Raw genomic sequence first — 16084 nt, 5'->3', positions numbered from 1 at the left:
ACATGTGACACCAGACCCACAGCAATGTGGTTGACTCTCAACTGCTCTCGGGCAACTAGCTATGGGCAATAAATGCTGGACAACCAGCGATGCCCATGCCCGGTGAGTGAATAAAAAAATTTTGACCAAGTGCGGCATTGAGGAGCCCGAGCAAAACTGGAGTCAATGGGAATCGGGGGGAAAATTTTCTCTGGTTGGACCATACCCAGCACAAAGGAAGATAACTGTAGTTATTGGAGGTCAATCATCTCAGTCCCAGGACATCACTGCAGGAGTTCCTCAGGTTTGTTTCCAACGACCAACCATCTTCAGCTGCTTCAATGATCTTCCCTCCAGCATAAACTCAGGACTGGGGATGTTCGCTGATGTTTGCACAAATCATCATTCATGATTCCTTAGATATTGAAGCAGATGGTACCAATGTGCAGCAAGACCTCAAAAAACTCAACACCACCCAGGGCAAAGCAGCCCGCTTGATTGGCATCAACATTCACTCCCTTCACCACTGAGGCACAGTGGCAGCAGTGTGTACTATCTCCAAGATGCACTGCAGTAACTCACCAAGATTCCTTTGACAGTACCTTCCAAATCTGTGACCTACCACCCTGAAAGATGAGGACAGCAGGTGCATAGGGAACACCACCACCTCCAAACCATGCACCATCCTGACTTGGAGCTGCATCTTCGTTCCTTCACAGTTGCTGGATCAAAATCTTGAGTCTGTCTTCCTAACAGCACTGTGGGTGTTCCTACATCACATGGACTGCAGTGGTTCAAGAAGGTGACTCACCACCACCTTCTAGGGCAATAAATGCTGGTTGAGCCAGCAATGCCCCCATCCCATGGACGAATAAAGTTCAGAAAATAGAACGGTTATCAAAAATATTCTTACAATTAAACATTGCTTTCAATTTAATACATTAATAAGTGTTTGATTGGTGCAGAATAAAGTTTCAAACTTGCCCTGTACAGATTTTGTTATGGATTTGTAAAAACAGTACATTCGATGATAAGTTAAAGTGAACCCTCACTGTTTCCAGGTGAGACCTTCATGGAGGTTCAGCAACGCCTCCTCAAAGAGAGGGAACTGAAGATTAGAGGGGTGTTGGAAAAGCTTAAGAAGAAACGGCGGTTGCTGAGAACCCAGCGTAAACGCAGAGAGTTCCCGGTTATTTCTGTCATGGGCTACACCAACTGCGGTGAGTTTCCATTCCACTTTTTTCAGGAAGCAGCTGTAATTACTGCTGTGTTATTTAATGTTCATGAGGATAGCTAAAAATAATCGGCACAAAATCAAAGCAGTATAATTTCCTCTGTCCTTGAATGATCTCAAAACACTAAATATAAAGTGGGGGAAGCATTGTTTATGTTCAATCAGATTAAGGGACGGCCCGGTGGCACGGTGGTTAGCACTGCTGCCTCACAGTGTCAGGGACCCGGGTTCGATTCCCGGCTTGTCTGCGTGGAGTCTGCACGGTCTCCCCGTGTCTGCGTGGGCTTCCTCCGAGTGCTCCGGTTTCCTCCCACAGTCCGAAAGACATGCTGGTTAGGTGGATTGGCCGTGCTAAATTCTCCCTCAGTGTAACCAAATAGGCGCCGGAGTGTGGCAACTAGGGGATTTTCACAGTAACTTCATTGCAGTGTTAATGTAAGCCTACTTGTGACACTAATAAAATAAAAAATAAATATTCTCCTTGGGGTTTATCACAACGTAGTGATTTTTCTCTTCATTAACGTTTTTTTATAGCACATTTTAAGAATGCAGTGCCTTTGCAAAGGCAATTTGGCTCTATCCAAACACCCATGTTGGATTAAACACTTCTGAAGCAGAGTGTGGCATGTTTTTATCTATTTGATGCTATATAATAATTTGATGTACACACAACTGGACATTTAATTAGCACAGAGCCAAAGGTAAATGCTGGGTCATCAATCAGCATACCATCTTTTATTTCTGTTCCAACCATTGTTTTTCTTAGTGGGGATGTGAGGTGGCACAAATAAAAGCAACCAAAGTTAGAAGAACAGTAGATCTGGATGGTAGAGTGAATCATTTGAACTGATGCTTGTGTTTAGACCCCAGCAATTGAAAACAAAGTGCACACGTTGCAACTCGGGTTTGAACTGTTTTGCTGCAATTGGCAAACTAACCCATTCTGAGCTGGCAGTTCCAGACGTTCTCCATGCCTCATTGCATCTTAACCTAACATGTTCCAAAAGAAATCCGGGAAATTATCGGCCAGTAAGTTTGACGTCGGTGGTGGGCAAGTTATTGGAAGGTGTGATAAGGGATAGGATCTACAAATATTTGGATAGACAGGGACTTATTAGGGAGAGTCAACATGGCTTTGTGCGTGGTAGGTCACGTTTGACCAATCTATTAGAGTTTTTCGAGGAGGTTACCAGGAAAGTGGATGAAGGGAAGGCGGTGGATGTTGTCTACCTGGATTTCAGCAAGGCCTTTGACAAGGTCCCTCATGGGAGGTTAGTTAGGAAGGTTCAGTCGCTAGGTATACATGGGGAGGTAGTAAATTGGATAAGACACTGGCTCAATGGAAGAACAGTAAGAAGTCTCACAACACCAGGTTAAAGTCCAACAGGTTTATTTGGTAGCAAATACCATAAGCTTTCGGAGCAATGCTCCTTCGTCAGATGGAGTGGTCTCTGTTCTCCATCTGACGAAGGAGCATTGCTCTGAAAGCTTATGGTATTTGCTACCAAATAAACCTGTTGGACTTTAACCTGGTGTTGTGAGACTTCTTACTGTGCTTACCCCAGTCCAACGCCGGCATCTCCACATCAATGGAAGAAGCCAGAGAGTGGTTGTGGAGGATTGCTTCTCTGAGTGGAGGCCTGTGACTCGTGGTGTGCCGCAGGGATCGGTGTTGGGTCCGTTGTTGTTTGTCATCTCTATCAATGATCTGGATGATAATGTGGTAAATTGGATCAGCAAGTTTGCTGATGATACAAAGATTGGAGGTGTAGTGGACAGTGAGGAAGGTCTTCAAAGCTTGCAGAGGGATTTGGACCAACTAGAAAAATGGGCTGAAAAATGGCAAATGGAATTTAACGCAGACAAGTGTGAGATATTGCACTTTGGAAGGACAAACCAAAGAAGAACGTACTCGGTAAATGGTAGGACTCTGAAGAGTGCAGTTGAACAGAGGGATCTGGGAATACAGGTACAGAATTCCCTAAAAGTGACGTCACAGGTGGATAGGGTCGTAAAGAGTGCCTTTGGTACATTGGCCTTTATAAATCGGAGTATCGAGTATAAAAGTTGGAGTTATATAAGGTGATATAAAGCATTGGTGAGGCCGAATTTGGAGTATTGTGTACAGTTTTGGTCACCTAGTTACAGGAAGGATGTAAATAAGATTGAAAGAGTGCAGAGAAGGTTCACAAGGATGTTGCCGGGACTTGAGAAGCTGAGTTACAGAGAGAGATTGAATAGGTTGGGACTTTATTCCCTGGAGCGTAGAAGATTGAGGGGAGATTTGATAGAGGTGTATAAGATTTTGATGGGTATAGATAGAGTGAATGCAAGCAGGCTTTTTCCGCTGAGGCTAGGGGAGAAAAAAACCAGAGGGCATGGGTTAAGGGTGAAAGGAGAAAATTTAAAGGGAATATTAGGGGGGGCTTCTTCACGCAGAGAGTGGTGGGAGTGTGGAATGAGCTGCCGGATAAAGTGGTAAATGCGGGGTCACTTTTAACATTTAAGAAAAACTTGGACGGGTTCATGGATGAGAGGGGTGTGGAGGGATATGGTCCAAGTGCAGGTCAGTGGGACTAGGCATAAAATGGTTCGGCACAGACAAGAAGGGCCAAAAGGCCTGTTTCTGAGCTGTAATTTTCTATGGTTCTATGGTCACTTGCTTTGCATAAAGGCTTCTCACAGTTGGATGATCTACCTCATCTTATACCGTACCCCCTCTCCTTTGAAACAACTTGGCAGTACATTGATTTAAACACGAAAAGTCAAATATTTTGACTATGTAATGCAAACTATCAAATGTGGTATTTTAACCTGTTGCAAGGTACACCAATAGGGGGAGGTACAGAAAGCAATTAGGAAAGTACGTTGCATGAAAATTTATGAGACATGAAAATCATGTCTCACAAATTTGATTGAGTTTTTTGAAGGGGTAACCAAGAAGGTAGATGAGGGCAGTGCAGTTGATGTTGTCTACATGGACTTTAGCAAGGCCTTTGACAAGGTACTGCATGGTAGGTTGTTGCATAAGGTTAAATCTCACAGGATCTAGGGTGAGGTATCTAAATGGATACAAAATTGGCTTCTTGACAGAACAGTAAGAAGTCTCACAACACCAGGTTAAAGTCCAACAGGTTTATTTGGTAGCAAATACCATAAGCTTTCGGAGCAATGCTCCTTCGTCAGATGGAGTGGTCTCTGTTCTCAAACAGGGCACAGACACAGAAATCAAATTACAGAATACTGATTAGAATGCAAATCTCTACAGCCAGCCAGGTCTTAAATGCACAGACAATGTAGGTGGAGGGAGCATTCAACACAGGTTAAAGAGATGTGTATTGTCTCCAGACAGTACAGCTTGTGAAATTGTGCAAGTCCAGGAGTCAAGCTGTGGGGGTTACTGATAATGTGACATAAATCCAACATCCCGGTTTAGACCGTCCTCATGTGTGCGAAACTTGGCTATCAGTTTCTGCTCAGTGACTCTGCGCTGTCGTGTGTCGTGAAGGCCGCCTTGGAGAACGCTTACCTGAAGATCCAAGGCTGAATGCCCGTGACTGCTGAAGTGCTCCCCCACAGGAAGAGAACAGTCTTGCCTGGTGATTGTCGAGCGGTGTTCATTCATCCGTTGTCGTCGCGTCTGACGAAGGAGCATTGCTCCGAAAGCTTATGATATTTGCTACCAAATAAACCTGTTGGACTTTAACCTGGTGTTGTGAGACTTCTTACTGTGCTTACCCCAGTCCAACGCCGGCATCTCCACTTCTTGACAGAAACCAGAGGGTGGTTGTTGAGGGTTGTTTTTCAAACTGGAGGCCTGTGACCAGCGGTGTGCCTCAGGGATCAGTGCTGGGTCCACTGTTATTTGTCATTTATATTAATGAGTTGGATGCGAATATAGGAGGCATGGTTAGTAAGTTTGCAGGTGATACCAAGATTGGTGGCATAGTGGACAGTGAAGAAAGTTATCTCCGATTGCAACAGGATCTTGATCAATTGGGCCAGTGGGCTGACGAATGGCAGATGGAGTTTAATTTAGATAAATGCGAGGTGATGCATTTTGGTAGATTGAACCAGGGCAGGATTTACTCAGTTAATGGTAGGGCGTTGGGGAGAGTTACAGAACAAAGAGATCTAGGGGTACATGTTCATAGCTCCTTGAAAGTGGAGTCACAGGTGGACAGAGTGGTGAAGAAGGCATTCGGCATGCTTGGTTTCATCGGTCAGAACATTGAATACAGGAGTTGGGATGTCTTGTTGAAGTTGTACAAGACATTGGTAAGGCCACATTTGGAATACTGTGTACAGTTCTGGTCACCCTATTATCGAAAGGATATTATTAAACTAGAGTGAGTGCAAAAACGATTTGCTCGGATGCTACCCGGACTTGATGGTTTGAGTTATAAGGAGAGGCTGGATAGACTGGGACTTTTTTCTCTGGAGCGTAGGAGGCTGAGGGGTGATCTTATAGAGGTCTATAAAATAATGAGGGGCACAGATCAGCTTGATAGTCAATATCTTTTCCCAAAGGTAGGGGAGTCTAAAACTAGGGGGCATAAGTTTAAGGTGAGAAGGGAGAGATACAAAAGTGTCCAGAGGGGCAATTTTTTCACACACAGCGTGGTGAGTGTCTGGAACAAGCTGCCAGAGGAAGTAGTAGAGGCGGGTACAATTTTGTCTTTTAAAAAGCATTTAGACAGTTACAATGGGTATGGAGGGATATGGGCCAAATGCGGGCAATTGGGATTAGCTTAGGGGTTTCAAAAAAAAAAGGGGCAGCATGGACAAGTTGGGCCGAAGGGCCTGTTTCCATGCTGTAAACCTCTATGACTCTCTGTTGGCCTTTCTTGCAAGGTGATTAGCATACACAAAGAAATCAATGGTACAGGGCTTTGGTGAAACCACACTTGAAATACTAGACAGGACCTTATGGTCCCTGACCCCTAGCGGCAGGTTTGCTGGTGGGGTGGGGCCTAAAATTTCTGAGTGGCCTTGCAACTGCCCTTCCACTCACCCCTGATCTGTCTGCAAGGCCTAGGGCCCTAATTAAAGCCCTAAGGTGGGAAGGAGGGGTAGCACTCCTCCCTCCAGGGCCCCCATTCCGCATCAGGCATCACCCACTTTCAGCTAAGTAAGGGAGCAGTAAATGGGCTGTTGTGATTGGCTGGGATGTGTTCCCCATCCGCTCTTCTGGTGGCAAGGCAGGGAAGCCCTCCATCTGAAAAATCCTGCCTGTTGTCCACATTTCTGGTCTCCATATTTAAGGAAAGATATACCTGCATTGGAAGCAGTTAGATTGATCCCTGGGATAAGAGGATTGCCCGATTTATAAGGAGCAGAGTAAACTGGGTCTGTATTCTTGGAAGGATGAGTTGTGATCTCAAAGAAGCATTCAAGATTATGATGAGGCTTCATAGGATAAAGGCTGAGATATTGTTTCCTTTGGCTGGGGAATCTAGAACAAGGAGGCAGAGTTTTAAGTAGGGGGCCGATCATTTGGGACTGAGACAAGGAAAAATTACTTCACTGAAAAGTTTGTGAATTTTTGTTTTATTTGTTCATGGGATGTGGGTGTCGCTGGGTGGGCCAGAATTTATTGCCCATCCCTAATTGCCTTTGTACTGAGTGGTTCGCAAGATTGTTAAATGCCCTCTGAAACAGTCAGCCACGTTGCTGTGGGTCAGGAGTCACGTGTAGGCCAGACCAGGTACGGATAATAGATTTCCTTCCCTAAAGGATATTAGTGAACCAGCTGAGTTTTTACGATAATCGACAATGGTTTCATGGCCATCATAATTTGCCATGATGGGATTCGAACCCAGGTTCCTCAGAGCATTACCCTGGGTCTCTGGATTGCTAGCCCAATGACAAGACCACTACGCCACCACCTCACCACTTTCTGTAGTCTTTGAGATTCTCTACCCCAGAGGGTTATGGGTGTGCCACCATTGAATACATTTAATGTTGAGATAAAATTTTAGTCACTCAGGGAATCAAGGGTTTATTGCAAGCTGGTGGGAAAGTGGAGTTGGATCCCAAGATCAGCCTTGAAGATATTGAATGGCAGAGCAGGCTCAACAGGCTATATGGTCTACTGCTCCTATTTCTTGTGCTTTTATGCAAATCCATCTTGTTGGCACGGTGTAATGGAACACAATCTGTTTCACCCCTGATGTATTTTGTATCTTCCATTCAGGCAAAACGACCCTGATCAAAACCCTGACTGGAGACTCAGGCCTTCACCCAAGAGATCAGTTGTTTGCTACCCTTGATGTTACCACCCATGCTGGCTTGATGCCAAGTCGTATGATGGTCCTTTACGTTGACACAATTGGATTTCTGTCTCAACTTCCCCACAATTTAATTGAATCCTTCTCAGCAACCCTAGAGGATGTGGTGTATTCAGTGAGTTTCAGTTTCTGTCACATATTTTCCAATCTACTTGGGTCAATTTAAAAAAAAATAAAGCCACAAAGCCTGTCGCTATTTCCCAGCTTATGTGTTTTAGCTCAGCTGATTAACTTAGCTAGAAACTGAAAAGATAGACCAGGAAAGTCTCAGGACAGGTCTCAGCTAAGTCGGCTAGGCTGGGTATCATAGAATCAGAACAGAAGGAGGCCATTCAGCCCATCGAGTCTGCACCGACCACAATCCCACCCAGACCCTATTTCCGCAATCCCACATATTTATCCTGCTACTCCCCTGATACTAGGGTCAATTTAGCATGGCCAATCCACCTAACCCGCACATCTTTGGACAGGTGGAGTGCTATGTGTGAAAATCAGCTTGAGTTTGAGCACCAGCTTGAAGTGGAGCTCAAATCAGAGCAGGATCAGGGTTCCTATGCTGGCTTTGCATGTCCATGCCCACCTCACAAGGCGTTTTCTCCATTGAAGATCCCAGTTAGCAACCTGCTCACCATGACGGGTAGCTCAGCAAGGCTCACTCTTCAGAGAACCAGAGTGTCTAGACACAGCTTGTTTCCTTACAGTGCAGGCTGGGTGAGGGGGCTCATTTTAACCTAACTCACCAAGCAGGAATCCAGTGGGGAATAAAATGGGGCGGGGTATAAAAGTCAGAATTGTACCGAATCCAGTCAGTTTCCTGACAGCTGGGTTAAATTAAAACCATCCTCGAGGAGCGTGCTTTGAAGACAAATAGTCGCCTGGTACTTTACCAGAAATCATATTGATTCTGCCATTATATTACAATTTCAGCTGATCTGAAAGTAATGCCTAGTTTCAAATGAGAATTCAGCATAGTGCAGTTACAATTTGCTCTCTGCACTTAGCAAGAAAGTTTAATTATACAAAATCTGTTCACTGCATTGCATCCAGTCCACAATATTTGCAGAAGCCCTATATCTTTCCATCACTTTCAAATATGGTAGAATAGAAAGTTGGTAGAATATCACCCCAGCACAAGTACCTTGTCCTCCATGCCTGTCTGATATGGCATGGTTTTCAAAACACATTCTTTGAATGATCAAGATACGCGTATTTTTTTTTGTTGGCAGGACAAGGGGAAGGAAGGCAATTCATATTTCTGAACTCCCTCATGTCAGCACGTTTTATATGGAAATGAATGCAGAGTGTATTTGAAGCTGTGCTAAGTAGTTCTTGATGTGGAAATGCTGGCGTTGGACTGGGGTAAACACAGTAAGGAGCCTAACAACACTAGGTTCACCCTGTTTGTGAACAGAACTCCCACTCACCTGACGAAGGATCAGTGCTCCGAAAGCTAGTGACGTTTGCTACCAAATAAACCTGTTGGACTTTAACCTGGTGTTGTTAGACTCCTTACTAAGTAGTTCTTTTCAGTGTTGACCATCTTGCCAAGGATTGAATTTCCTTGTTGGTTTCAGTCAAAAGTGCCACAAAAGGCAAGAGAAAAGCTATTAAAAGTTTTAAAGTTTATTTTATTAGTGTCACAAGTAGGCTTACATTAACACTGCAATGACGTTATGTGAAAATCCCCTAGTCACCACAATCCGGTGCCTGTTCGGGTATATTGAGGGGGAATTTAGCATGGCCAGTGCACCTACCCAGCATGTCTCTTGGACTGTGGGAGGAAACCGGAGCACCCGGAGGAAACCCACGCAGACACGGGGAGAATGTGCAGACTCTGCACAGACAGTCACCCAAGCTGGGAATCGAACCTGGGTCCCTGGCGCCAAGCACTATGCCACCGTGCCACGTAGTGAGAACCCCCTTGTTATCCATAGTGACTGTATTTGACAGTAGGTATTTATACTGTGCTAATTATTAATAATAAAAAGGACTTGCATTTGCAAACTTGGGATCTCCCAAAGTGTTTCTCAATCAATGAAGTATTTAAGACCATAAGACCATAAGACATAGGAGCGGAAGTAAGGCCATTCGGCCCATCGAGTCCACTCCACCATTCAATCATGGTTGATTTCAACTCTATTTACCCGCTCTCTCCCCATAGCCCTTAATTCCTCGAGAAATCAAGAATTTATCAATTTCTGTCTTGAAGACGCTTAACGTCTCGGCCTCCACAGCCCTCTGTGGCAATGAATTCCACAGACCTACCACTCTCTGGCTGAAGAAATTTCTCCTCATCTCTGTTCTAAAGTGACTCCCTTTTATTCTAAGGCTGTGCCCCCGCGTCCTAGTCTCCCCTGCTAATGGAAACAACTTCCCTACGTCCATCCTATCTAAGCCGTTCATTATCTTGTAAGTTTCTATTAGATCTCCCCTCAACCTCCTGAACTCCAATGAATACAATCCCACGATCCTCAGACGTTCATCGTATGTCAGGCCTACCATTCCCGGGATCATCCGTGTGAATCTCCGCTGGACCCGCTCCAGTGCCAGTATGTCCTTCCTGAGGTGTGGGGCCCAAAATTGCTCACAGTACTCCAAATGGGGCCTAACCAGTGCTTTATAAAGCCTCAGAAGTACATCCCTGCTTTTGTATTCCAAGCCTCTTGAGATAAATGACAACATTACATTTGCTTTCTTAATTACGGACTCAACCTGCAAGTTTACCTTTAGAGAATCCTGGACTAGGACTCCCAAGTCCCTTTGCACTTTAGCATTATGAATTTTGTCACCGTTTAGAAAATAGTCCACGCCTCTATTCTTTTTTCCAAAGTGCAAGACCTCGCACTTGCCCACGTTGAATTTCATCAGCCACTTCTTGGATCACTCTCCTAAACTGTCTAAATCTTTCTGCAGCCTCCCCACCTCCTCAATACTACCTGCCCCTCCACCTATCTTTGTATCATCGGCAAACTTGGCCAGAATGCCCCCAGTCCCGTCATCTAGATCGTTAATATATATAAAGAGAACAGCTGTGGCCCCAACACTGAACCCTGCGGGACACCACTTGTCACCGGTTGCCATTCTGAGAAAGAACCTTTTATCCCAACTCTCTGCCTTCTGTCTGACAGCCAATCGTCAATCCATGTTAGTACCTTGCCTCGAATACCATGGGCCCTTATTTTACTCAGCAGTCTCCCGTGAGGCACCTTGTCAAAGGCCTTTTGGAAGTCAAGATAGATAACATCCATTGGCTCTCCTTGGTCTAACCTATTTGTTATCTCTTCAAAGAACTCTAACAGGTTTGTCAGGCACAACCTCCCCTTACTAAATCCATGCTGACTTGTCCTAATCCGACCCTGCACTTCCAAGAATTTAGAAATCTCATCCTTAACGATGGATTCTAGAATTTTGCCAACAACTGAGGTTAGGCTAATTGGCCTATAATTTTCCATCTTTTTTCTTGTTCCCTTCTTGAACAGTGGGGTTACAACAGCGATTTTCCAATCCTCTGGGACTTTCCCTGACTCCAATGACTTTTGAAAGATCATAACTCTTTTGAAGTGTTGTCATTATTTTAGTGTAGAAAATGTTGCAATCAGTTTGGGAACCCACAGAGAGCAATGTTGTGATTTTTCTTTTTTAGAAATGTTAATGGTGAGTTAAATATTGAGCAGAGACACCAGGGATAACTCCCCTCCTCTTCGAAGTAGTGTCCTGGAATATTTTATATTGATACATGGGGACATACCAAAAAATGGCAGTGTGTTAGTTCCGGAGTGATTCCCGCCATGTGTTTGTGGACCGAATCTTATACCTCATTAGTAGTCATTGTTAATAGATTTTGAGCGTGCACTGCCATTTCCACAGACGGAGAATGCAGGCTCAAAATCTCCCACCCTGGTGTGCACTCCCAGATGGGTGTAAAAACATGAAAGCTGCTTGAGATAAATGCATTCATAGAAATCATAGAAACCCTACAGTGCAGAAGGAGGCCATTTGGCCCATCGAGTCTGCACCGACCACAATCCCACCCAGGCCCTACCCCCACATATTTACCCGCTAATCTATGCATCCCAAGACTCTAAGGGGCAATTTTTAACCTGGCCAATCAACCTAACCCGCACATCTTTGGACTGTGGGAGGAAACCGGAGCACCCGGAGGAAACCCACGCAGACACGAGGAGAATGTGCAAACTCCACACAGACAGTGACCCGAGCCGGGAATCGAACCCGGGACCCTGGAGCTGTGAAGCAGCAGTGCTAACCACTGTGCTACCGTGCCGCCCATTTTTGAGTTGCACATTATATTAGGTGATCTTCAATGTAATTTGAATAAAATGCTGTTTTACAATGACCGTTCTAGCGTATCATTGTAATACATACTATGGTGGAATGGTATTTAAGATGACCTGACATCTTAATTCACTTTGATACTTGGAGATGTAAAGGATGCTCTTTGGCTAGAACAATGTGTCCAATTTTGGGTACCTGTTTTAGGAGGGATGTCCAGGTCATGGAGAAGGAATCCAGGGAGGTGCTATTTGAGATGTCAGGTCATATTAGAGAACTAGGGACTCTCCATTGGAATAAAGAAAGTTAAGAGATGTTATAGTCAGAATTATGGAAGGTTTCAATGTGGTGATTAAGGATTTCCATCGATCAGTGTTTCTGTAACTAGAAGGCCAGATATGATGTAATATTTTGTGATTCTAGATATATTGACAATATGCCGGAGGATATTTGTTGTAGATAACACAAGAAATCAACATTGCGCCATCTTAGTTCATATATACATTTTATTAATGTCTGCATTATTCCACCCCCCCGCCCCCCACCCCCTCTCCTTCTCTTTCTGTATCCAGGATGTTATAGTTCACGTCAGGGACATCAGTCACCCTGAAACCAACAATCAGAAAGTGAACGTACTGAATGTTCTCAGGAATCTCCAGCTCCCAAACCAACTCCTGGATTCCATTATTGAAGTACACAATAAAATCGATCTTCTAGAGGGGTAGGAACATTATGATTATTGTGCGTTCCAAACAGCCAAAATAATGTACATGTGCCTTTCACCTAGGTATTTCTTATGTGTTTTAGTAAATATCTATATATAAAAGTACATGGATGGATTTTAATCTGATGTTGTAATGTCAAATAATGCATTTGTATGTGGAAAAACTGGTGTAAAAAAATATAGATTGTATGTATCAATAGTTGACCAGCCACTGGGTACCATGCAGCCCTACAGAACAGGTGACCCCTGATCTATCCTAGATTAGGTTATCTCCACAAAATGGATCAAATTGCCCTCCACATCCCTGCTCGAAGGAAAGGCAAATTTAGCCAGAGTACCTGATCCTGACCTGTCTAATGGCCTTTGTAGGGAGCAAACTGTAAATACTTGGCAGGTGAAAACACACTTGAGCTCGATAGTGAGGACCCGTGTAGACTACGTTCCGAACTTTATGGAGAATAGCCACTTGAGTGAAATACCATTGGTCCCACATGAGGCATTGGTCCCGACCTTCCTGAGAATAGGACTGGGAGAAATTTAAGGTAAACTTGAGAGACAGAAACAAACTACTGCCCTGAAGATTGTTCCTGACAAATTTAAAAGGTCGCTAAACGATGAATATATACAAACGTACAAATTAGGAGCAGGAGTAGGCCACTCGGGGCCCCTTGCGTCTGCTCTGCCATTCAATAAGATCATGGCTAATCTGATTATAACTTCAATCCTACATTCCCGCCTGCCCTGATAACCTTTCACCGCCCCCCACACACATTTCCCCCCCTCCCCTGTTAAGCAAGAATCTATCTAGCCTTAAAAATATTCAAAGACCCTGTTTCATAGAAATCATAGAAACCCTACAGTGCAGAAGGAGGCCATTCGGCCCATCGAGTCTGCACCGACCACAATTCCACCCAGGCCCTACCCCCACATATTTACCCACTAATCCCTCTAACCTACACATCTCAGGACTCTAAGGGGCAATTTTTTTTTTTTTAACCTGGCCAATCAACCTAACCCGCACATCTTTGGACTGTGGGAGGAAACCGGAGCACCCGGAGGAAACCCATGCAGACACGAGGAGAATGTGCAAACTCCACACAGACAGTGACCCGAGCCGGGAATCGAACCCGGGACCCTGGAGCTGTGAAGCAGCAGTGCTAACCACTGTGCTACCGTGCCGCCCCATCCACTGTGCTACCGTTTCCACCTGATTGCCTTGAAATTTTCCAAGTGCTCTGCTATAATGTCTGACAATACTGGGTAATCTAATCTATTCCATTGCCAGATGTGGTAATTTAGTTGAACCGGGATAGCAATCTAGAATCAATGAATCAACATCCCACCATGGGAAGCTGTGGAATTGAATTCAATAAATCAGGTCGTTTATGATCCAGCAGCAGAAAAATGACCATGAAATCTGCTGGATTGTTGTTGGGGAGCTGCCACTCCTATTATGGTTGACCACGTATATGTCACTGCAGTCGACATTACATGGCTAACTCTTAGTGCCCTTTTTGAATGAAGGCTGCCGAGAGTATATTTCAAATAAACGCTTGGCATGGTGACCGTAGACAAGTGTTCATTAGCTTGAAGCAGTGAGAAATAAAAAAGTTAAAGACTAGAAATGAAAAACTTGCAAGCTTTGCCATTTCAAGTAACCTGAAACATTTTTTCTCTACCTTTTCTTCCCTCCTTCACTTGGGATTTCAAGAGTCTGAGATCCAATGATCCGAGCAGGAGTAGATTATTTAGCCATTGAAGCAATCACTAGATGAAGAAGGTCTTTTCCTCTAATATAGTGTCATCCTTTCAGATAAATGAGATTGCTGTCTTTTCATCACATTCTCTAGGTGTCCCTAATAATTATGAATTTATACTTTTTATATTCTTTCACGGGATGTGCGATAGGCCAGTATTTATTAGCCATCTCTAATTGCCCTTAAGAAGGTGGAGATCAGCTGCCTCTTGAACTCCTGCAGTCTATGTGGTGTAGGTACACTCACATTGCTGTTGGGAAGGGAATTTCAGGATTTTGACCCAGCCACAGTGAAGGAACAGTGATATATTTCCAAGTCAGGATGATGAGTGACTTGGAGGGGAACCTCCAGATGGTGGCATTCTCAGGTATCTGCTGCTCTTGTCATTCAAGATGATAGTGGTTGTGGGTCTGGAAGGTGCTGTCTAAGGAACCTTGTTGAGTTCCTGCAGTGCATCTTGTAGATTGTACACACTGCTGCTACTGTTCATTGATGGTGGAGGGAGTGAATGTTTGTGGAAGAGGTAGCAATCAAGTGGGTTGCTTTGTCCTGGATAGTGTCGAGCTTCATGAGTGATGTTGGAGCTGCATCCATCCAGGCAAGTGGAGAGTATTCCATCACACTCTTGACTTATGCTTTGTAGATGATGGACAGGCTTTGGGGAGTCAGGAGGTGAGTTACTCTCCACAGAATTCCCAGCTTCTGACCTGCTCTTGTAGCTACAGTATTTCTATGGCTAGTCCAGTTCCGTTTTTGGCTATGCTTCCCGGCAACCTTTTCTAGGTCCGACTCCGTTTAAAGGTTTTGGGGTTTTTTTTCTCCCTTTTTTATTAAAGATATGAACCCACAGATCCAAATGCCGTGGCTGTTTCGGCGCTTCATGGACTCGGCATGGATGAACTGACAAAGAAAATCGAGGAGGCAGTTTTGCGAGCGACAGGAAAACTGATCCTCACTATTCGAGTAAATTTGTCTGGGCCGCAACTGAGGTAAGAAGGAAATGTCAGTGCAAAGCAGAGCCTCAAATCAAATCTCATTATTTTTGAAGTGGAAGTTAGTGAATTTGTAGAGAATTTTTAAACAGTTAAGAATTGACAAAGTGAGGGCTGTTCAAGTGGAGGAATGATCTCTGATGGGTTAATGTTTGGAAACATGCTGACGTCTAACACTGCTTCTTTTTATCGCTTCAGCTGGTTGTATAAGGAAGCCACTGTGCAGGGAGTCGATGTTTTGCCAGAAGATGGTTTGGCCGATGTGAAGGTCATCATCAGCAGCTCTGCTTACGGGAAATACAGGAAGCTCTTCCAAGCTTGAAAGGATATCTTTCTAGTGTTGAGGATTTTATCTTTTTTCTCAGAGAAAAAAATTATACCTGAATAGCATCTATTTGCCTCTCTTGAGAACCAACTCCAAAACAGTAACAAGCTCCTTTGTGGTGCAGCAATCATGGTTCTGTAGACAAACATGGACAGTTTGCACGCAATCAATGGTCCATTGACAGCAATGAGATGAACAACCAACCAATTCTTTTGGTGGTTTTCCCTACAGGAAGACTGTTGACCAGGATGCCGGAAGAAATGCCAGCTTTTTCCATGGAATATGGATATATATAGTGATTAATCTCATCAATCACTGGCTAGACTGAGAAGTAAAGAATCATGGTATGACCCCGACTATTGCTCGTACAAACACAAAATTAAAAATAAAAAGCTAATTTGTTTTCTTCGGGGAAATAGGAATAAAAGTGGAGAGGGAAAATGTTGAACGTGCAGCCAATAAATAAAGTTCCACACTGTCTCCCATGCAATTC

General features: G+C 44.2%; 1 protein-coding gene across 2 annotated transcripts in view; it reads left to right on the top strand.

The window, feature by feature from the left end:
- Window positions 1-16084, top strand: part of gtpbp6 (GTP binding protein 6) — a 27250-nt gene extending 11166 nt beyond the window's left edge. Inside the window, exons 6-10 of one of the 2 annotated variants that reach the window (XR_013498903.1) lie at window positions 1041-1199; window positions 7410-7618; window positions 12366-12514; window positions 15125-15263; window positions 15465-16084. Coding sequence is in view for 1 of the 2 variants with exons in the window: in XM_078222467.1 (XP_078078593.1) it covers window positions 1041-1199; window positions 7410-7618; window positions 12366-12514; window positions 15111-15263; window positions 15465-15588 (794 nt within the window). In the remaining variant the exon portion in view is untranslated. Of the gene's footprint in view, window positions 1-1040; window positions 1200-7409; window positions 7619-12365; window positions 12515-15110; window positions 15264-15464 lie in introns of both variants that reach the window. The other variant, XM_078222467.1, reaches the window with a different exon arrangement.

This window comes from Mustelus asterias, chromosome 10 (assembly GCF_964213995.1).
Source record: "Mustelus asterias chromosome 10, sMusAst1.hap1.1, whole genome shotgun sequence".
Lineage (NCBI taxonomy): Eukaryota > Metazoa > Chordata > Chondrichthyes > Carcharhiniformes > Triakidae > Mustelus > Mustelus asterias.
Note: the sequence above shows the minus strand (reverse complement) of the source record. Positions and strands in the feature narration are given on the sequence as shown.